The 22,016-nt window shown below is 36.0% G+C and overlaps 1 protein-coding gene across 3 annotated transcripts in view; it reads left to right on the top strand.

Annotated features, from left to right (window-relative positions):
- PJA2 (praja ring finger ubiquitin ligase 2) overlaps window positions 1-19,611 on the top strand; it is a 31,745-nt gene extending 12,134 nt beyond the window's left edge. Inside the window, exons 2-9 of one of the 3 annotated variants that reach the window (XM_026040977.1) lie at window positions 1,729-1,929; window positions 4,413-5,475; window positions 8,627-8,812; window positions 10,378-10,563; window positions 11,638-11,749; window positions 17,586-17,700; window positions 18,024-18,139; window positions 19,419-19,611. In XM_026040977.1, coding sequence (XP_025896762.1) covers window positions 1,731-1,929; window positions 4,413-5,475; window positions 8,627-8,812; window positions 10,378-10,563; window positions 11,638-11,749; window positions 17,586-17,700; window positions 18,024-18,139; window positions 19,419-19,550 — 2,109 coding nt within the window. In that variant the 5' untranslated portion in view covers window positions 1,729-1,730 and the 3' untranslated portion in view covers window positions 19,551-19,611. The remainder of the gene's footprint in view (window positions 1-1,728; window positions 1,930-4,412; window positions 5,476-8,626; window positions 8,813-10,377; window positions 10,564-11,637; window positions 11,750-17,585; window positions 17,701-18,023; window positions 18,140-19,418) is intronic. The other 2 variants (XM_026040979.1, XM_026040980.1) reach the window with 2 other exon arrangements.
- The last annotated feature ends 2,405 nt before the right edge of the window (window positions 19,612-22,016 follow it).

Below are 22,016 nucleotides of genomic sequence, written 5' to 3' on the forward strand. Positions count from 1 at the left end.
CTTTTAAACTCATAAAGTGTCACTTGTGCTGCTGTCAGTTCACATAGGAATGAAACAGTAATGTTTTAGACTCTTGCAGTTTTATACACAGAAAAAAAAGATAGGAGTAAACCAAACAAAAATATATCAGGCCAAAGGGAAAAGACACTTTTTAGTTTTTTTTTATTTTTTTCCTGAAATCCTATATTCCTTCTGTAATGCTACATTTCCACTAATTTTTATTCCACTATTATGCTTTATACTGTGTCCTAATGTTGAGAAAAGAGGCAACATACCTGTTTTTTCTCAGCCTTTTCTGAGCACCCCTCTCTATAGGGTCTGAGACTTGTTTACATAAACTTTTTTTTCCCCCCATGGGGAATATGTTAAAGTAGGTCTTGAGAATTTCCCTGTATAACTTCCATTAAAATGCAGATTTCTAGCAGATGTTTTCAAAATGCTATTCCTGATTCTCTAGGCTTTCCTGTAAGAGATGGTTTTGTGCCTGAAACTGTTCAGGCTGTGGCTTATACTAGAAGCTATAGTTTATAGTAAGTGCTTTTCATTTGCTTCTTTAGTTAAACTTTTGAGATCATGCAATTTCTGCTAAGCACAGTTCTGAGAAAGAATTTCTTCATGTGTATTCCTTGCTTCCATCCTGTCCTTTATATATGTAGTATAAAAAACAGTGAAAAGATTGGCATAGCAGCCAGGAACAGCTTTCTTTTCATTTTTCTGAAATTAAGAAATTTGTGAGTTGATAGTTGTAGACTTTGGTTTCCTTGGCCTTAGGTTGTCTTTTTCACACTTGAGTGACTTTAAGGAGCAGTAAAGCTACTATGTTAGTTCCATATCTAATAAAGTCTAAAAGTGACTTAGAGGAACACAGAAAAGCTACCGAACATCTGAACTATTGGACTTCTGATGGTATTTGCACAAGCAACAACCATTGGACGTGAACTCTTGTACTAGCTTATTTATAGAGGGTATTAATGGACTAAAACCTTTCTTCATTGCAATATTCGCAGTTTTCCCAGGCATTTTTCTTTTTTTTTTTTTCCTCTTTATTATTATCATTTCCTATACCTGTTTTTTTCTTGATAAAAGCGTCCATTAATGTGGGATGCTGTTACAGCAGTGGGAGCTATACATATTAGCTTGTATGGCCAAGCCTGAGGATATTTCCAAAGGTGAAGAATAAAACATTGGTTCTTGATTTTTTTTTTTTTTAGAGCATGTTTAACTGTAAATTTCCTCTCACAGAGATAAGATAGCAAGGGCTAGCTGACTTGCATTGCATTGCCCTGGGGCATTCCCATTATAATGTTTCTAGAGTTTATGCTACTGAGTTTGCACGTCAGACCCACATGCAGAAGAGTGTTTCATTCAAAAGGATTGGTTGTGTTGCATCTGTATTTAATCTTTACAATATTTTATTTTATAAAATCTTCTTGTCACTTATTAAAAATATAACTAGGGTGAAGACAAGATTAGTAATTGTCAGTATTAACTGGCATAGAGGGGAGTTTCAGTTGTTATGGACTTTCATAACATTCCCATTAGTGCCCAGAGCACTTCACATTCTCAGTAATTGTACATCAGTGAGTCTCAATACTTTACTGAAGATAATTTGGAAATTCCTTGCATTAAAGGAGTTTTATCAAGGTGTTGGGGAGAGGGAAGTTGTGAAGAGGTATTGTTGTCCAATACAAGTTTTCTTGTGTTTTTGTTTTTTATCATTTCATTTAGCAATGGGTCAAGAAGCTGGCAAACCTGCCTGGCCCAAACCAGCAGGAGGCTATCAGACCATTACAGGTAGAAGATATGGAAGAAGACATGCCTATGTCAGTTTTAGACCATCTTTGACTGGCCAAGACAGGAATGGACTGCAACTCAGCGGAGAATGCGAAGGATTAGAACTGGGTGATGTTCAGAAAGAGAAGTCGTTGTGTATGTGCTTGTTTTTGTGCTATGTGCTGTGTAATTGCAAACTGAGGTGCCTGGAAGTCCCGCAGGTGTAGAAAATCTTGTGGAAAGGAAGTGAATAGCCACATAAGTTAGTGCAAACTGCGTTTCAGATTTTTTTTTTAATGAAACCTGTCTAGCTGCCACCCCATGCCCTGTGCTCTGAGTGTCGCTGCTGGAGCAGGAGTGTTTTATTAGATGATCTCTAGAGGCCTCTTCCAACCTCAACCATTCTGTGATTCTGTGAAGCACAACATGAAATCAATTTAAAATAGTAAATATATTAGGTTGTTTAATATGCTTTGAGAAGTAGATTTTGGAAATAGTGGGTCCTTGCCCAACTTAGTACCTAGAAAAAGAATTACTTTATTCCTGTATAATTTCAACTTTTGGGGAGACTTGAGCTTTCAAATGATGATTTCATACAGAGGCAGAAAATGACCTGTTGGATTATAAACAATCCAACCTCTTTGTATGAGGTTGTTTTCTGTGAAAATGTAAATGGTTATTGACACAGCTATAGAAGTTCTGAGCAAGCACTTTTTCCTCCTTCACTTGTGAATTATTTTACTGTTTTTTCCTTTCTTTTGATGATAATGTATAAGTTTAACTTTTTCATAAACCATTGTATTTGGAAACTTTTGCATCAAGTGGATCTTTTCTTGGTAGTTTTGTTCAAATTGATGGCTTGATTTTTGTGATTTTCAGTACTTCATGTACTTGCTACTTTTACATATTAGTTAAAGGTAGTTAAAAGTGCTTACCCTTGTACAGATTTTCCTGTGGTTTCCCTCTGACGCTTCCACCTTTTTATGTCAGTGAAGTAGACCTGAGTTCTGTTCTTCTAATGCTATTATTTTAGAGAGTCATAGGATTCATACAAGTTAAAGACTGTTATCTCCTTTTTCTAGAATCTGCAAATATTTGTATGGAAAGTCTAAGACAGTGTAGATTTTATTTTTGGTATTGCGAATATTAGCTATAATAACAAAGTGTTTTTCTCCTTATATTGAGAGAAATGTCTTGGATTGACTGTTCCTCCCCCACCTCTCCCTTCCACCAACTAGATTACTGTTTTTTTCCTCCAAGTTGATTCTTGGGTGGGTACTGACTAAAAATGCTCTGCATATTCCCTCCTAACTGAACTGACCTCCTTTATACATGTGTGCAACCACAGAACACCTCAGAGTTTTATCAGATAAAGAGTTTGTGATGCTACAGTTTTCTACAAGCCAGACACCTAGTTCTGAAAGACACAGCTCATAATTTTTTAATTAAAAAATTCAGTGTCATCAATTTATTTACCTAGACATGGATTGGCTATCTAGATGAGTGTAAAGGCTGAATTTGAAGGAAACATTTGGGTTGCAGTAGTTCTGAGTATCTATGTAGAAGCTGTTGGAGCCCTGATGTACTTTCTTCCATGCAGCCACTGTTTTGTAGGTGTCCTTGAAGAATCTGTTTATATTCACTTAACAAACTATTGTTTGGGTTGATACATTTAAAAATGGAACACCTATTTTATATTGTTCCCTACCTCTTGCTGCTCTTGAAAATATATTTTATGGAATGCCTTCATTTATCATGCATATCTTAGTTTTTCTCTATCCAAAACTTTTTTCCTTCCTGTGATTAAAAGTTCCCAAATGTTTTAATATCAGCCTGCAGTCTGTAAAAAAGTTGCATCAAGTTCTGCAAGTTGTCATGTTTTTGGAAATGATTTGAATATTCCTTGGTTAATAATTCACAGGTGACTTGCATATAGCATTTATTTTGTGCAGTGTATTCATTTTTAACTTTAATTCTTGTCGTTGGATTTGATATTTATTGTTCCTTTATGCGAGAAGTTCAAGTGTAAAATAAGCAAACTGAATTTGCAGTGATAATAACTGCTGACTCTAAATTCTGCATTCAACTCTGCTATTATTTTTTCCGAGTTGTATTTGTAGTGGCATATACAAAATGTAGCGCTGTTAGTGTGTAATTTATAGTATGAATAAATGGCTTTATCAGACTGTGGCCTGAGGAACAATTCAGCCAGTTAATGAATGAGTAGAGTGATTTTTATGTTATGGAAAGAAATGTTGCAGCTTTTTTAATCAGTTAGCATATTTTTTGAAGTTTTCTGTTCTTATCTTAGAATTCCTTTTTATGTACACAACTTAGAAATGCTACTGTTAAATGTGATCCTTCTGTAGTATTTTTTGCTGCTGCTCTTGCAGGCTGAGCAGAGTCATTTAAACTGTATGAATAGGCTTAGTTTGTAGAAATGAAAACATGGTATGTTATCAAAAATCAGTGCATCTCTGCCAAATGTGTTCCTCTATCAAATTGTACTATAATCGATTTGTAGTAGTCAGTCTCAACAAACTACTACTTTTTTTTTTTGTGAGTAGGTGTTGTAAATGAGAACATTGCTATTGTGTTTGATAATTCCAATATATTCTTTCTTATAACTTTTTATAAAGGTTCGAGTCCGTTGGTTCAAGTTTGTTCTGGTTTATCGGATGAGCCTTTGTTAGAAAATGTTGAAACTGGAGCACCTGTTTGTCAAACGGTATCAAGCCAAACTTCCGGGACGAAAACCTCTCCGTTTTCTCTAGTTTCTTACAGTTTGGAAGGCAACGGGATCTCAGGGAGCACGATGAATCCTGACAAGATTTCTGAGGACCTTGCTGAATATGCTTCTGGAGAGTGTCATGATTTGAACGGCCAGAACGGAATTGCTTTTGTAAACATTGACTCTTATGAGCCAGATAGCAGTGATGGAGAGGATGATGATGGCCAAGGACATCTTTCCTTGGCAAAAGAAGAAGCAGGTGCATTTCAGGAAACACTAGATAACATGCTTTCTGAGTTAGAAAAAGGTGTAGAGTCTTTTTCTCAGTTACAGTCCCAGTTATCTAGTCTCAACCACAGTGTTTCTAGGGAATGTTGTGAGGAGGTGGGACCAGTGCCTTTAAGGAGATACTCTAACAGAGATTCAGACTTGGCCCATCAAAATAACTGGACATTTAAAAAGTCTTCTGCTGAAGAGCAGGCTATACTGAAAAATAACCTTTGTATTGCCACTCGTGACACACAACGGACAAAAGATATAGTGGATGTTGGAATCAGGATGCCCGTTTGTAATGAATTAAATGTCACTGAAGGAAAGACTGACCATGGGAATTTGTCTGAACTTGTGGTGAGACCCAAAGTTAGAAAACAGAATTCTGCAAACCAGTTGGATAGAACGAAGCTGCTCCCAAATGATGATGAAGAGAAGAGCAGTTCTAGAAGACAAAGTGAAATAGCTGAAGTTCAGCATGGCTGTGCAGAGTACACCTCAAGGAATGGCAAACTAAAAACAAGTTCCAGTGTGTGCTTTGATCCAAGAGGCTATGAAGGTACACCAAAGAATGCAAAAATAGACCTAAGGAAAAATGCAACTGCACAGGAAAGAAAAACTGTGTTAGATGATGACACTTTCTGGGATGAGTTTGAAGACTGTAGTAGACACTTGTCGATATCCCACAAAGATGAAGACAGGTAAGATTTGACTTCTTTCAGTCTGCATTTTGTTCTGCGTGTTCTCTGTATTACATGTTTTATGCATTAGATAGTATACTCATCTGAATAATTTGCTGATAAACAATATGGAACATAGTAATATGTATAATATGTAATAGCAGATGTTTCCAGTTTAACTCTGAATACAGTTTCAGGTCTGCAGGCTCTGGCTACAGGTGGATCCCTAAAGCAGCATTCAGGCTTGTCCTGTTTTGGGCTCTCTATCTGACAGATAAACTGATTTATGTGAACCTTGTGTTGATGAACACATAGTGATTCAGATAATGTTGATTAAGTGCCTGGCAACATGAGTTAGGATTCTAAAACTGTTAAAACAAACTGTTAATTCTGTTCATTTGTGGCAAATGTAGCAGTTTTTGTGTTTGCTTTAGTTTGAATTTCTGATTTTTTTCCCTCTTCCTTTCTCTGCCTTTAATTATGTTCGCACACATTCTCTAGAACTCATAAATGATAGATGATAACGTACCTTTTTTCTTCTTTTTGCTATTGTGCTTCATAGTCAAACCTGTATATTGGACTCTTCTTTTGTGGAGTGCACAGCATGAAATTTAATCAGCATAAAATCTTGTCATTAAAATATTGCAGAGTCCCATTCATCAGAGAACTAAATCTTCAAGGCCTTGTAAAATGAGTTAATAAACTTTTTTTTTCTTATTAAAGATGTGGATGTACTTTACCAAAATCCTTTTCTTCCTTATAGTATTTCCTTTTAAAGAGTTTTTATTACTGTAACTTACTTTTTCTACTGAATTGTTGCACTAACAGTTTAAAAGGCAGTGAAGAAGTCATACTGTAGTTTGCAAAGCATTGGCTCCCTTCATGCAAAAAGAAAAATAGTTGTCAAATGATTTTAAAAGAGAAGTATAGGTTGTGTATATGGAAGTCACTATGTTCTTCATAAAAGAAATAAACTAACATGAAACAGGGAGATGTTCATCACCTACAGATTTGCTTTTATAAATGTAGTGTATACCCTAACTTTTCAGAAGAGATATATCCTTATGAATTGTCAATCTTTGCTCAATAAAAAGGACTAATGTATGCTTTTGTGCGCTCAAAAGGTAAAGTTACATGTTTGAATGTTCAGTCATTCTTTGCACATTTAAAAAATATGCTTAATGAAGAACGCAGCTGATGTAGGTGTCGTAAGGGGCATTGTGTTTCCAACCCAGAGAAACAAATCACTGTGTTGGTTGCTGCAGCTTGGGTCTCCACCATGAGTTTTCTGCTCCGAGGAGAGACTCAGCTGTTAGGATGCTGGTGTGGAATAAGACGTGCCCTGAGAAGTCTTGTGTGATGGTTAGAATCACGTTAGCTCTCAGGTGGGCAGCTGTGGCTGTTCCCTGCTGTGGGGTGATGGGGTGAGGAACAGATCCATTATTGCATGATCTAACACTAAACTGAAGGAGCTAAGTACAGGTCAATTCACCTGGGTAGGCAGCACTCCCAGAAAATTGGTGTACAGATGTTAGGAAAATGCCGTGTGCGTCTGGCAAGTGAGACGTCCATAACTCACCAACCTTTATGTGAAGCTCTGCACCTCTGCGGAACTGGACCCCATTAAATCCTACACTTTGAAGTGCATAAAATCAGTATTCTTGCTTTATGGTATTAATGACTAGTGGTATGTTATCCTCTATGTTTTAAAACATTGTATGTATATAAAATCTATTGCCACAACTTTAAAGGCAGAATATTGGAACAAACCTGATTAGCAGCATAGAAGTATTACTTTTATTAAAATCTGCATTAGAAATCATAAGCAGACTGTAATATGGGGAAAGCTTGAACGTGAGATGTGAGTCATTAAGATGCTAATCTTAAAGCATATCTGAATAGCCTTTTCTTTTTTAAGTAAAATGCAAGTGATTTGGTGTTAGCTGCTGAAATACAGGATGAATTGAATTGCATATATACTAGACAGTACTTACCATCTGATCTGTTAAAATATTTTTTTTCCCCAAAGATACCGTGTCTGTTGCAAAGAAATATTTGAAATAACCTAAGGACAATGAATATTGTCATTTCGTTCACCTTCCCTATTCTCCAAAATTTCAAGAGAAAAATATATTCCAGATTCAAATTAGAATATTTCCGTGAAATTCTGTGTCCTTAATTGTCCTTATTCTTATGCACTTGAAGGGTATGATACTCATTTTTTCAACAGTACTGCTAAATCATTAAACAGCAAGTTCTGTTGACATGTGATTGTAATATTACCAGGTGGAGAGATTTTTCTTTAAAGTGAGTTTGAAGGAGAGGAGATGAGAACACATGGACTTAGTGGCTTCAGCAGATTAAAACTTAAGAACTGCAGGTGTCCTGGATTGCTGTGTTTGTTGTTAGTAGGATGTGCTCTATCAAGCAAGCTTTCTGTTCACTTACTTGCTATGTTTTTCTCTTACTTGCTACGTTTTCCTGTTTCTTTTTGAAAAGATGTAGTTCCTTGACTCTACTTTGGCTTCAGTAGGTGTCATCTGTTACTGCTATTACTGAATGAGCTTTCTGAGTGTATTGCTAGAGGTAACAGTGGATAAGTTCAACCTTCTTCCAGAGATCCTGATACTGTTGCTGTTGTAAAGCTGATCATGGTTTGTTACCTACTACCCTTTCCTACATGATTGTGGAGCTGAAAGAGTAAATTCTGTCTGAACCACCCCCTTGTTATTTATCTTTTGGGGACAGAGAGTTAACTCTTTTCCCAGTATTTTTTCACTTGTATCTTTTTTTGATGTTTTTTAAAAAAAAAAGGATATAAGTTGGAAGTTACTTAGGTTCTTGCTTACGTTTTGTTTGTCCAAGAGACAAGATCAATAGTTACCATGTTTGTCAAATGCTTCGCAGGGTCACTGCTATTATTTTCTCTTTACAGGGTGCTGGGAGAAAGAGTTTTATACTACATAAGCTACATAGTTTTTGACCTGATCACCATGATTCCTTTTTTAAGAATGAACTTTATCACATTGTTACTTTGTAAAGAAATATGAATAATAAGTGAATTCACGTAGGAAAGTGGCAGATCACATGTGTTTTCTTGTGTTTTTTTTTCTCCTCTCTCTCTTTGAAGTGGTGTTTAAATTCACACCGCGTTGCCTTGTCTGAATTGCAGCTCTGAATGCAGCGATGGAGAATGGTCCATATCCCTGCCTGCGTATTTTGCTGCCACAGATAAAGACCAGTCCTCAAGTGATGAAAGCTGGGAGACTCTCCCAGGCAGGGGGGAGCAAGAGCCAGAAGTGCAGAGCAACAGCAGTGGCCTGGAGGAGGAGAACGCAGACTTCTGTTTCCAAGGAGGGTATGGTTTTGTTTCATTGAATTACTTCTTACTAAGTAGTAATGCCAGTCTAGCACCATGTCAACACAACACTGTAGAGAATAATACCAGTTCTAAAAATAATTATTATACTATCAGTAATTATTTTCCTCCATCAGAACAATCATATTAGTTCTGATATTTTTGTTTGGAGTAGTGGAAGAATGATATGTCATGCAAACAGTGCTGACTTTTATGAAAGAAGTAGAACTGCTATGAGAGTGTTGGCATTCTAGTAGCAAGAAAAACAGATTAGTAGACTGGGTATACTTTTAAAGGCAAGATTAAATTGTTTGCATATGCTCTAATTGTAAAGAGCTGTCCTTTTTTTGTATGGCAATATACGCTATTTGTTTTTTGCTACTGCTTTGTACTCTATGCATAACTGTTGTTTTTTCTCTTCGTTGTTCTCATATTCCAGTGAATCGAATGGCTGCTGCTTTTTGTTTGGGTGCTTCAGTGATTATAGTAAACTTGAAGAAGGAATTCCTTGCTGAAAACTTTTTATCCCAGTTTCTCATAGTGTTCTTGCTCATTTATCCCTTTTTTATAGTTTAAAAAAAAGCCTCTGCTCTTGTTCAAAGGCAAGATTTGTATATAGAAGTATCTAAAGATAACTTAAAGGACTTTTTTATCTGTGTTTTTTTTTTTTTTTTTTTTGCTTAATATCCATCAGTGAATTTGTCTTAGCTGGAGGCTTTAGCATTAAGTAATGCCTATATGTTTTGCATCTTTCAACACTAAGGAAGACAGTAGCAAACACTATGTACTCCAAAGCTGTGTCCTTAACTTACTTGTCCTTAACTTATTCATATCACTGTCTCCTTGAGTTTTGAAGATTAGTATAGCTTTATGAAAGCTTTATATATATAGCTATGAAAACTTTATACCAGCTCATCTGCTTCAAAATGACAGCGGATGCTCTTAAGCATTCTTTGGTTTGAACAGGCTGTTTTTGGCATGGTTCCTACTTGTTTGCACTCCACTATGGAAAATGGGTGTCTCAGCCCTGTGGTGTGACTTGTGCTGCTCTAGAAAAATTCAGGAATGAAAAAAAAAAATCCTTATTTCTCATGTATGTATTTCTCATGCATGTAGCTTTTTTACTTATCATATCTCTTTGTACTGAAGCCAGGCTTCCATTTGGAAGGAGAGCCTTTTCAGTTTCAGACACTTATACATGACTAAAATAAGCTTTAGATCATCTAATAATTTAGATTAATAACATAATTTAGATAATAAGCTGCTAGTCCTGAAGACGTTTGAAGGGAAATGCAAATAAAGCTGTTTACTGCCCTTGAACATTAGATGAACCCTCTTGCCACAGAATAATGGGTGTTAGAAGATTCTGGGTGTGCATGGGTCAGCTGATGCAACTAGAAATTTCTTGTTTTTAACAGCAAATGCTCAGTTGACAATCTAGAGCTTTGCAGTCTGAGAAACGTAAGGCTGCTATCTTTTTGCAATATATATAGCTTCTGCTGCTTGCATGTTTCTGTAAATTCTTCCAAATTTTTAGTTTTAGCCTTTAAAATATTTATTTAAAGGGAACAGGCGTCTTTGGAGGAAGGAGAGATTCCTTGGTTACAATACCATGAAGAAATAGAAAGTAGCAGTGATGAGGAAGATGATCCAGTTAATCACTTGGTGCATCCTGGCTTCTTTATGTTGGATGGGAACAACAACCTTGAGGATGACTCCAGCATGAGTGAGGACTTGGATGCTGAGTGGAGGTATGCATAGGATAGTGTCCTGTTTTAGTTTCAAAGGCTTTAGTTATTTGTCACTCTACTTTTTATTTTACACGTTAGAATTTACATGTTCATCGATATGCACTTGCTTCAAACCTGGTAGTGCTGTTTTTCTTCTTACGAGAGAAAAAGAATGTAGATTTCCTAAATTAGCCATCATAGGCTAGGTCATAGGATGTTGGATGTATTTTTTGGTTTATTACCAGGCCACTAAACAGAGTAGAAGTATATAAAAGTGTAGTAATATGCATATAATCATAATTTTGTAACTTTTCCTCCATTGCATATGCTGTTACACTAAATAACAAAATCTTTTTGTAATGCCAAGTAGAAAACTGTACCATAATTTTAAATATTTTACTTGATTTTCTGTTATTAGATTATGGAAGATTATTGTAATATAATTTAGAAAATTCCTGCAAATAGCAGAGGGATTGCAGAACCTCTTGCACAGCTTTATTGAACCTGATGATAGAACAGTGTAGCGTGTTTATTTTAAAGTGAATATTAAGCAGAACTAGAGAGACTGCTTTCCAGTGTGAGACTTAAATCTTAGCTTTTTCTAGAAAAATCATAGAAGTACTTCAGTGAGGAGAATATAGCAATCTCTCTGGTGTATTTACAGAGAGTGTTATGGGGGGTAATGCATGGAAACCTAGGCTGGAGAAGAGTACATACTCTTTCAGTGAAAGGCAATTAACTAGGGCAACAGGCCGCCAGGCGAAGTGAAGGGTTCTTAGTAGCGCAGGGTATGGACAGCTGCTGTGTTTCAGGTATGAAGGCTGCACCCAGCAGGATTCTGTAAGTGATCGAAATGAGGGGAAGAAACTTCTCTAACATTTTAGTAATGTGTGTGAAATTCAGTGGCAGAACTCCTATAACTGCATGCTTTATCCTGAAGCGGATAACAGTAAAAACTCACTGCAGGTGCAACACCTCTTAAGAGTACAGCTGCAAATGGCAATGTTAGATGATCAGTAATTTTAATGTACCCAGACCTTGTGCTGTTACTGTGAATTTAGTAATGAAGAATGTTATCTAAATCATATTTTTCAGACTACTTGATGAGTTTGGGGATGGCCAAGGAGTCACTCAAGCCATTTCATATGTGGACCCTCAATTTCTCACGTATATGGCGTTAGAGGAACGCTTAGCACAAGCTATGGAGGTATTCAGTTATAATTATTGACTTCTGTAAAGTAAAACCAAGTTGCACTAAGTTGTTCTTTTCTTTTTTCTTTTTTAATGTACAAATACTCAAGTCATTGTAAACTTCAGATTGACTCTAACTTTTTAATTTGGCAGGTGGTCTCTTAGATCTTACATACAAAAGTGTTTAAGTTTTATTGCAGTCAGCTTTGCAGCAATATGTTAGGAATGTTCTATGTGTTCTCAGTGGTATTATATCAGTAGTATTGTTACATAGGGTTTCAATACTGTATCCTTATTCAGAAGTTTACCAAGAGCCAGGAAAAAAAATGACTTTCCCATTTCAGCTTGAGCTTAATGTTGCTAATTTCCCTACATATCAAAAGAATATTTATTCATATGTGGATTTGTGTCCAAAGGTTATCCCAAACTCTTCTTGTAAAACTGTAAATAGAACATAGACTGACTTTTTACTCCTTGTCCTGAGAGTGGTTTGGATTTGATTGTCTTAACTTTTTTTTTAATTGAATTCCATTTTAACTTGGCTTTTCATCTATTTAACTTCAGATGAATCCACTTTTGTTATTTATTAAGAACCACCACAGTTTTGTGGGGTCATGCTTTTTTTCTTTGCCTTTTCATGAAGTGCCTTATGTTGGACACTTTCAGACATAATATGGAATTAGGTAAAACTCAGATTGAGACTTTCCAGTTCTTTAATTCTGGCAAACTTCCCCTGTAAGGTGTTTACCAAAAGAAGAGTTACATGCCTTAACAGTAGTCACGTTATACGGTGTTGCAACAGTTACCTTGAGTTGTTTCGTATGTGGCATAAATTGAGGGCCAGCACTGCTTGACTCCTGGCAGTGAACAGGGGTGAAAAGATAAGACTGTATGTCCTAGTGTGCTTGCAGCACAGTATCAGGGATATCTTATTTTTTAAAAAAAGCTGGCTGTCAGTGAGACAAACATAGGCTTTTTGTTTGTTTTTCTCATGGTGCTCTGGGTTGTTAATGATTTGATGGCAAATAACAAATAAACTTCACGGGCTGTCCCAGGGGGAAGGGGACCAAAGGATTCCCCTTTCCAGCTCTCCCAGTTTCCTCAACTTATACAGGAGATCAGCCTTATGTAAGAGCAAGTTCTTTGTGTTGTCTTCAGCTATACAAGATCTTACCATTGCTTATCTGGAGACATTTCAAAACTGTGTGCAAGAATGTATTGATACCCGTACTTATAAAAACAGTATTTTTTAAGCTTTATAGGGAAAATTCAGTGTCCTTTTCATTGCTACAGTTTCTTTGTAGCTATCAGAAGCAGCTGATGCTCTCTTAGCATCAGAGCGAGAGATTCTTTGTAGAGAAAGGAATCTACTCCAATCCCTTCATTTAAAAAAAAAAAATCTGTATATTACCACATGGCTTTAGATTATGTGTTTGTCTGTCTCATTGCTGTGTAACAAAACTCTCTAGCTAATTCTGTCAGGTGAAATGTGTGAACTGTTGTCCAGCTGACCTGTAAAAGCAATCCTGGGTGACTATATGCATGCCTGAGAAAGAAGGTGCTGTAATTACATTAGTGTCACCAGGAACTGAGTGTCACTGAACCACTCAGCAAGCAGAGAGGGGTCCTCAAAGGTGTTAGTTATCCTCTGAGCATGGCACCAGTTACATCCAATGATGGTAGATACCAGAAAAGAAGGAAAACAAATTCTCTTAAGCAGTGTTTTAAATTTGCTCTTGGATGTCTGAAACATTCTGGTGCTCAAGGGAGTCTGTATAAACTGGAATTAGTCCAGCTGTAGGGAACTTCTTCCTGCAAAGTCAAAGGACCCGCGAGCTCCTGAGGGGAGATCCATGGATGTTGTGCTGTCATAGAGTTCTGTGTTCTGTGGTTCTGTGATGTGTTGCGGCCTCATCTCTGCCCATTTGAAAGAGCACTGGTGCTGTCTGTCTGTTAATTTCCATGCTATGCTAAATAAATACCCAGTAAGATATTCCATAACATCCATGCTGCCTGTAATGGCTAGATGTCAAATACGAAGCTGACTCATAGGTCTGCTCCCTGCTTCTCTAGAATACAGCAGTGTATGCTATCATTTTAATTTGTATTTATCAGTGCTGTATTCTCTTTATTCTTTGCCAGACTGATTAAGCAGAATTAAAATCCTTTCTGTTAAGCATTATTACCTACTGTCTTGTTGTCCAAAAGACTGTATTTTATTTTGCTTGTTCAACAAATGCATAAAGGAAAAGTTATTCTCTTGTACTGGTTAGATATTTCAGATTCTTCTTCTTTGTCTCTTAGGTATACTGATGTTCATTTCAGTTTGCCTGTTTGCTTCTGGAAAGTTGTTGTAGTGATACTATTTAACTAGCAATTTCTGCTTTTCGGGAAACGGCAGGAAATGGCAAATGTAATAAAAGAGACATCTGGACTGATTGAGACTAAATGAACTGCGTAGTAGTTTTTGAGTAAGGATTGTAGATATTTGTTCCCATGAAAAATGGAACAGATTGAGCACTTCTCATCAGTTTGAAAGTGACTGCTATAATTGCTCAGAAAGCAAGGATTATCCAAAACTGTCCAGCATATCTTTTAGGCAATATTGTGTTTCTGAAAGTTGAGAGAAACTGACCAATGACCTGGCAATGCTGCTCTGTCTTGGGTTAGTTTTGATTTGTTTTTTATTCTTACATTTTCCCTGGGAATGTGTATTTAACAGCCACTGCAAGATGTAAGTAGAATTAGAATCTATTTCCTATTTTCTTGAATTACAAATGGCCAATGCATTTAAATTACATCTCTGCTTAATAATATCTGATGTGGCCATATGACATGTTGGTTTAACTAGAAATTTGTGATCCTGGAATTGCTTTCCAACTAGCTTTCAGTGGAACATTAAATAACTTTAAGTATATCGTGCTGTTACAAAGCTTTTCCTTGTCTTTGCTGCTGTGGTTGTTATCCTTGCTCAGGTATGTGGAATAAAACATTTTTAGGGAAAAAAATATATGTATATATATATTATATATTATACATATATGTTATGTTATCAGTCCAACTAAACCAAGTCTTTTCAAATTTGGTTAAGAGACACATTCCTGAACATACCATCTCTATCAACTAGAAAAACACAGTTTCTGGTCTTCCCTTCATAGGCAGCATATAAAATGTTTGACGTTTTTTCAGAAGATTGCATGGAATGGGTCTCAGTCAGTAAGGTCAAGATTTTTTTGTGGAAAACAGAACTGAAGGTAGCCTGTCTTCTTCCTGGCAATGAAAAGGTTTTTTTGCACCAGGATAGGTTCAGTAATGTACAAGTGTAAACTTTGATTAACTTTAATAAATACTAATAAATTGGATTGAGTTTAATTACATCATTAAAGGGTCTGTCTGATGACTGACTTTTATTCAGCCTGATCTACTGAATCCCCCTCCTCAAGTCTTCCCAAATTCTATCACTTAAAGCAGAAGAGTCAGTAACTAGATTTTTTTTCTACTTATGACAATATAATTATTATCAAAGTCTATCATAGCTAAGAAACTCTTTCAAAAATCTTTCAAAACTAATTTGCTAAGGCTGTGAGATGAAAGGGATATAACATAGTGCTTCCAAAATTCATGTGTTATTTTCTGTCTGTGAGACTAATAGTCAAATTTGCTCCTGTTAACAAGAGGAAGGGAGAAGTGGCAATTTTCCGTAAGATACTGGAATCCTGTTGAAGTAGCTTCTGTGCTGAAAACGTAATAAAGTGTGTGTGACTTTCCTGCTTCCATTTGTTTTAAGAACATTACTTAGAAGGGGTGTTTGCTTCCTTCAGAAGGAGTCTAGAACAGTTTGGGTGCCTTCGCAGCATTAGTGAGTTTGTTAAATAGATCTTTCCTGAGCCAGTTCACAGGTATGAGATATTAAAGCCTCCCTTTAGTTTTATCCAGCACTGAGATTATGGTACATGGAGCAATAAGCAGCCAACACACGTAGGAGAAGGATGACAGTAAAAGTATATGGGAAAGCTTGACGCCGAAGCTGTGGAATGGATGTTTCTTTGGTCTGCTTTGGTTTTAGAGATGCAGTTTCAAAGTTCAGAGTTATTGTAAGACTTCTTTTCTCTTATGTTTCTTTTATGCTGTTTTCAAAAGCAAACAGTACATTGCTTTTGTAAATTATTTTCTATCTTAGCATACTAATAGTGAATACAGGCACAAAGGTTTGCAGATAATATTTTGTAGGTTTGTTGGTAATCTTGCATCCTTTTGTGTCCCTGGGAGCTTATCTAATATTTCCAGCTGTAGCAACCTTAAAGAAACCATAAACGGTCTACTTAAACCTAGTATTTATTTTAAACCTAGATATTACTCCCAGACCATCTCAACTGTGTAGGAAGAAGGTATTGTAAGTACTATATGTCATTAAGACAATATTGTCCATTTTAGGAGACTTGCCTGAGTTTAAGCTGTCAAATTCTAGAAATGTGCTTATTTTGCAGGTAGACTTTTGTATTGCACCATGGGTAACTATCCCTGGGTTACCTTTACACCAGATGACTTATAGATGAGAATACTTGTGCAAGGAGTAAGCTTAGCAGGACGTGCAGACCCTTGCCCGTCGGGTCTTGGTGATCTCTGCCCCTCCACACATCCTGTGTGTGGATGTGGTGCAGAGTTGGAGGGCTGCAGCTCTCCCGGAGCTGCCCCCTCACCACGGTGGGAGAGCAGGCACATTCCCAGGCTGGCATGCAGCCAACGCTTTCCGGGTCAGGAGGAAAAATTCCTGAAGAGGTTAGCGGGTAATCCAATATTTCTCATGTATGCATGTGTATGTGTGTGTGTGTGTGTGTGTGTGTGTGTGTGTATACACATCTATATTTATATGTATACACACACACACACACATTAAGTTTTTTTAGCTACTAGGTAGTGGAGCACCCCTTATGTTTTCTGCAGAGGTTTTAAAAAGACTTTTCCTCAGAAAGACTTTGTCCATTAGAATAAATAAATTATGTGTTGGAAAGAAGTTCATAAGGGGTGTGCATAGTTCATTCAGCGTATGAACTCAGTACTTTGGGGTGGTTTCTTTTTGGTTCTTCAGTTTCAGTTTGTATTGTTAGGACACAACCAGGTGCATCTCCTACCTACCTTAGATGGCTTATACTTGCTGCGTTGTGATTTTTTTTTACTGATTTTTTTCTACTATTAGGTCCTTTCATATGATCAAACATATAATGCAGTCATTGTTCTACTTGCTGTGGCATTGGATTCTTGGTGATTCTATATGGTGAAAATCTTTGTTAAGTTACAAACAAGTGACAATTTCTCACATAGCACTATGCCTGTCTTAGATGTTTCTCATCTGTATGACGTGTACTTTTTTTTTTTCCTAAAAACTTATATTGACAGTGTATCTCAGGTACTTAATGAAAAATTTAGAATCTAGGTAGGTGATATTTTAGTTGAAGTAAGAAAACATGTGAGTGAAGCTTTTCTGTTCAGAAAGTTAAATGTTATGACAGTTCAGTATTTGCAGGCTGCTTTGGATTGTGAGTTGATGCCTTCTTCATATATCTTTTTTCAGACTAGGTTGTTCAGCTACAGCAGCCATTGTTCATTAGAGAATAAACTGCAACTTTCACTTTTTTTTAAAGAAAGATTAAAAAAAAAAGTTATGACTATTTCAGCCTCCAATTTCAATTCATACCTCACAAAAAAGAAAAGATGTAATGGCTACTATGATAGATGTAGCTGTCTTTTGTTTGAGAAAGTAATATGAGTAAAACTTTTTTTTTGCCTTTTTTTTTTTGTTTTTATATGGGATGTTTCATTTGTGAGTTACAGATTTTGATTTCCTTTTTCAGACTGCTCTGGCGCATCTGGAGTCCCTGGCTGTTGATGTGGAACAGGCTCATCCACCAGCTAGTAAAGAAAGCATAGACTGTCTGCCACAGATTATTGTCACAGATGACCACAATGGTATGGAAAAAGTAATTAATTCCTGCAAAATTTATAACAGCAAACTTTACTTTTGCGGTAGCACAGATAAATATTTAAGTATATTGTGCAGCTGGCAATGTTGTTCTAAAAATTCTCTTCATAGACTTTCACCTCTTGAATCAGTCTGAATATAAATTTGATCAGTTTGAAAGGCTAATTTTTAGTGGGATGGGTATGATTGTATATGATTGTATATTTTATCATTAGTGATATTGTCAGTGTGCATTGATTTGTTTTCAGTTAATCTTAGATGTAAATAACAATAATAATAAAACTGTTTTTTTTCTTCTGCATATCTCTAGGCCAAGACCAATGCTGTGCAATTTGCTGCAGTGAATATCTAAAAGATGAAATTATAACAGAACTACCCTGTCATCATTTCTTTCACAAACCCTGTGTAACTCTTTGGTTACAGAAGGTAAGAAGTACCATACTAATTTTTTTTCTTCCTTTTTTAATTGATTTTTTTTTTCTGGTAAGAATGATTTATAGCTTTTTTTTTAAATGTGGGAAGAAATATTTTTTAAAAAATGTTCTTATGCTTTATGAAACCAAGTACTAACTGAAGTGAGGAAATTAATTTATATCTGTAGTAACCTGGAAGTGATTAATCTGGTCTTAATTGTTAGGTGTGTTGGTTATATATAGTTATAAATATTAATGCTTTCCATTTATATTCATAGAACCGTGTTTTTAGATAGGAGTGCAGTTGTGTCGTACTCCTTGAATGAGATGGGAAAACATTTTTTTGGGGAAAAAAAACTGTTCTGCCTTCAATAACAATGAGTTGTAATTGGCCTGGTTAAGAGGAAAAAAAAAAACCCCAAAATGTATTTGTATCTGAAGTAAAGACAATGTCTTGATTTTTGTCTAACAAAAAACATATGCAAACATAGGACAAAAAGCATATGTTTTGCCAGAGTGCATGTCAGGCCTGTTTATGGCGGAGAACAGGTAAGAGAACAGAAACACCTCCTAGAGTGCTGGTACAGGAGTTCAGAAAGCTTTCTGTTGAGAAATGTACACCTGCCATTACTTCTTTTTTTTTTTGTATACCTGTCATTACTTTCTCCTGCCTCCAAGATATCTTAAAAAGAGTTGAACTGAAGCTAAAGTAAAAGATGTTTTGATGTGTTGATTAACTTTTAATTCCCTCTTGCATTCTGCTTGCTGTGTGGCATGAGTCTAGATTTTTTAATTGTTAAATAGCTTTTAGAAAACTGCTAAGCCTGCAGTTTCATGTGCTATTTATTTTACTAGTTTGAGAGAAAGAATAATTCATTCAGATCAGAGGATTAAGATTAGATCTCCTTCAGTATGGAATTTTGGTGGAGGTTTTAACTTTTTTACTGCCTTCATAGTGTCATTTTCATCTCTATATTTGTGTTACATCTTCCATCCATCTACTGTCATACAGTAAAGGCTCCAGCTGAAGCCTAGGACAACGTATATCATTGTACTTTTGGTCAGCCTATCTCTTTTTGGAGAACCTGGTGTCTTTTATGTAACAGAATGAAAAGTAAAATGCAACTTTCATTCGTGATCACATTATGTCACTTAGTTCTATTATCCAGCGAAATCAAGGTAGTGATACAATTAAGTTGTGGTATGATTTTATAAATCAAAAATTTCATACTTTGTATTTAGAAAAGCATGTGAACTGTGCAAATAACCCTTATTTCTTTCTTTTTATGCAGTCGGGAACATGCCCTGTTTGTCGCCACGTGCTTGCACCCATGCTCCCTGAAGCAGCTGCTGCCACTGCCTCCTTCCTGTCTGATCATGATTCCTCATCTCCTGCTCACAGTGTGGCAGGAACTCCAAACTAGGGTCTGAAATGAGGTCTTGGCTCCCAAAATAAAAATGTAGATTTCTCCTGTTTAATTACAATGTGAAGACAGCTATACAAAAATATTATCTGTAAAATATTATATATATAATATATTTTTTAGTTTAGAAAGAGGATATCAGACTTTCTAAACTGTTTAGATTCACAATAATAGCTGAAATTTTCAAACCTAAATTTGGAAAAATGTGCTCCCTTTTTTTTGCAGTAGAATGTTGCTATTAACCATAACATCTGAAACTTGTATTATGATAAATTTCTTCCAAAAAAATATAATTATTGTGGCACTTGACGTGCAAGTGTTCTTGCAACTGCGGTGCAGTTGGAGCGTAATTAAAGTTATTCTTATAAGCTGTTTTAACTAAAATAACCAAACTGTTTGTCAGAGTTAGTGCCACTGAGTGACTTTGTAATTGTTCTCTCATGTTTGCATCAAATGTGAAGATGTTTTGTGATCACAGCAGTAGCAGAGTTTGGATTCTCTGGAAATAAGTTGCATAACGGAACAATATTTCTTAAGAATTTATTCCATAATAAACCTTCTGTAGATATCAGAAGTGCTGTTAAGCTACTATTGACTTGACAGTCTGGACTTCTGATAGTTGTTAGCATCATTTTTACGCCTATATTCTATCTCAGAAGTGGAATCCATAAGAGCTAAACACCTGATTCCTTCTGTTTTTGTTGACATTTCATTCCATTGATCAACTCTTCACATTTTTTTCTTTTTTTTTTCCTCTTTTTCTTTCTTTTCTTTTAAAGATATGTATATTTATTGTGATGGGGATACTTTCTTAATGCAGATATAGTTAAAATGTGTTTAGACTCCTGGAGTGTTAAGTTTGAAAACCACAACTTTTATTGCACTTAATAGAGAAATACATTGTCACAAGATTCTTCAAGGACAGCAGAGGTGAACGGCAGCAGAATAAACTACTTATTAGGACAATTATTGTAAAGTTCAAAAATATAAAAACTAGATTTCTAGTACTTCCATGTAATAGACTGTGCTATGCTTAATGTCTTAAAGGAAAAAAGGCTGCAGTTTCTAAAATGTGTATCTATAAATAATTTCATGTCTCAAAGTTTTTGCACATACTGAAGTTAATCTTGCGGGACAGGAATTTGAGATTTGAATGTGCATATGCATACTAATGTCTGCTCAAAAGATTTTCTATGATTTTTGGATAGAAAAGTAATTCCTACAGAATTACTTCACGGGAACAATGTATATGGGGTCAAAAAATTTTTTTTTTTCCCCAGTTTTTCCTGTAACTAAGAATTGAGCTAAGCTCCTGGAAATGAAAAATGATTAAAAAAAATACTGTAGCAATTCTTGCATTACTTGATTGTGTTTATGGCGGTCGTCATAATATCTCATTCTTCTACAAATATTAGTGTGTTCTTCTAACACCAGCAGAAGAGAAACAAAACTCATTTTGGAGGGGCATATTGAATTGTGTGACATGTTTTGCAGCATGACTTGTGGACTGGAGCAGAACGAAGAATTGATGGCAGTTGGCATGAGTCTATTCCTAAGGGTTTTTGATTAGGTAATTCCATACTTTGGAGTATAAGGAAGCTGAAACAGTAGGATACTGGTGAGCAGTGGCAGATGCATTTAGCACAGCTCCTTATAAGCGTATTTTCCCGTGGAAAAACATTACGTCACACTTCACTAAAAAGGCATCAGTAAAACTCAGGGAAATGTGATAAACAACATATACCCTTGAATATACATCTACTCGTTGGTGAACTTATTTTAATCCGAGAAACCATTTTTTTTCCACATCTTTGTTAGTGAACAGTGTTTTGGAGTCGTCAACCAGTTGATCTGTGTCTACCAAATGCTCCAGACAGTAAAACAGTAATGCAGTCTAGATTTAAAATTGATCCAAGGTCTGTGTGGAATCCTGGAATGAGTGTAGATTCAAGATAAGGCAGAAATTAAGACAGTCATATCCCTTGCCTGGAAAACCAGCAGAAGGTTGGGCTTCATTGCTTAGCAGTATTAAGCTTGTAGCTGCAGCAGTTCTGTTCTTCAATAGCTCACATCTGTGGCAAATCTTACGACAGATATTTTAACCAGCTGTCACTTACAGTTTCTCTCTGGAACAGCACAATATGATGGCCTTCATTAATCTTTTTACAGTGTTTTATGAAGAGAATTTCTTTAATCTCTCTGGCAAGATATTGCTACTGTTTAAGTATGTGCTTCCTCTTGACCAGCATGTCAAGAGTGGAAGCAGCTGTTGGGCTTTTGCTCTGCTGTCTGTTGCTGGCCTCAGCTCTTGCTTCTCTCTGTTTCTCAAAAGCTGGTAGATAAATATCTAAAAGAAGAGTGGGCCTTTTTTTCCTTTGTTAAACTTGAATGTAAAATTCTTATGGATCTGTCTTTCTTAGCAACTCAGCAGATGAAATATCAGATAAAATAGCACTTTAGTGAGGG

This window comes from Nothoprocta perdicaria, unplaced genomic scaffold, assembly GCF_003342845.1.
Source record: "Nothoprocta perdicaria isolate Ctin4 unplaced genomic scaffold, notPer1 scaffold_273, whole genome shotgun sequence".
In the NCBI taxonomy this organism is placed as follows: Eukaryota; Metazoa; Chordata; class Aves; order Tinamiformes; family Tinamidae; genus Nothoprocta; species Nothoprocta perdicaria.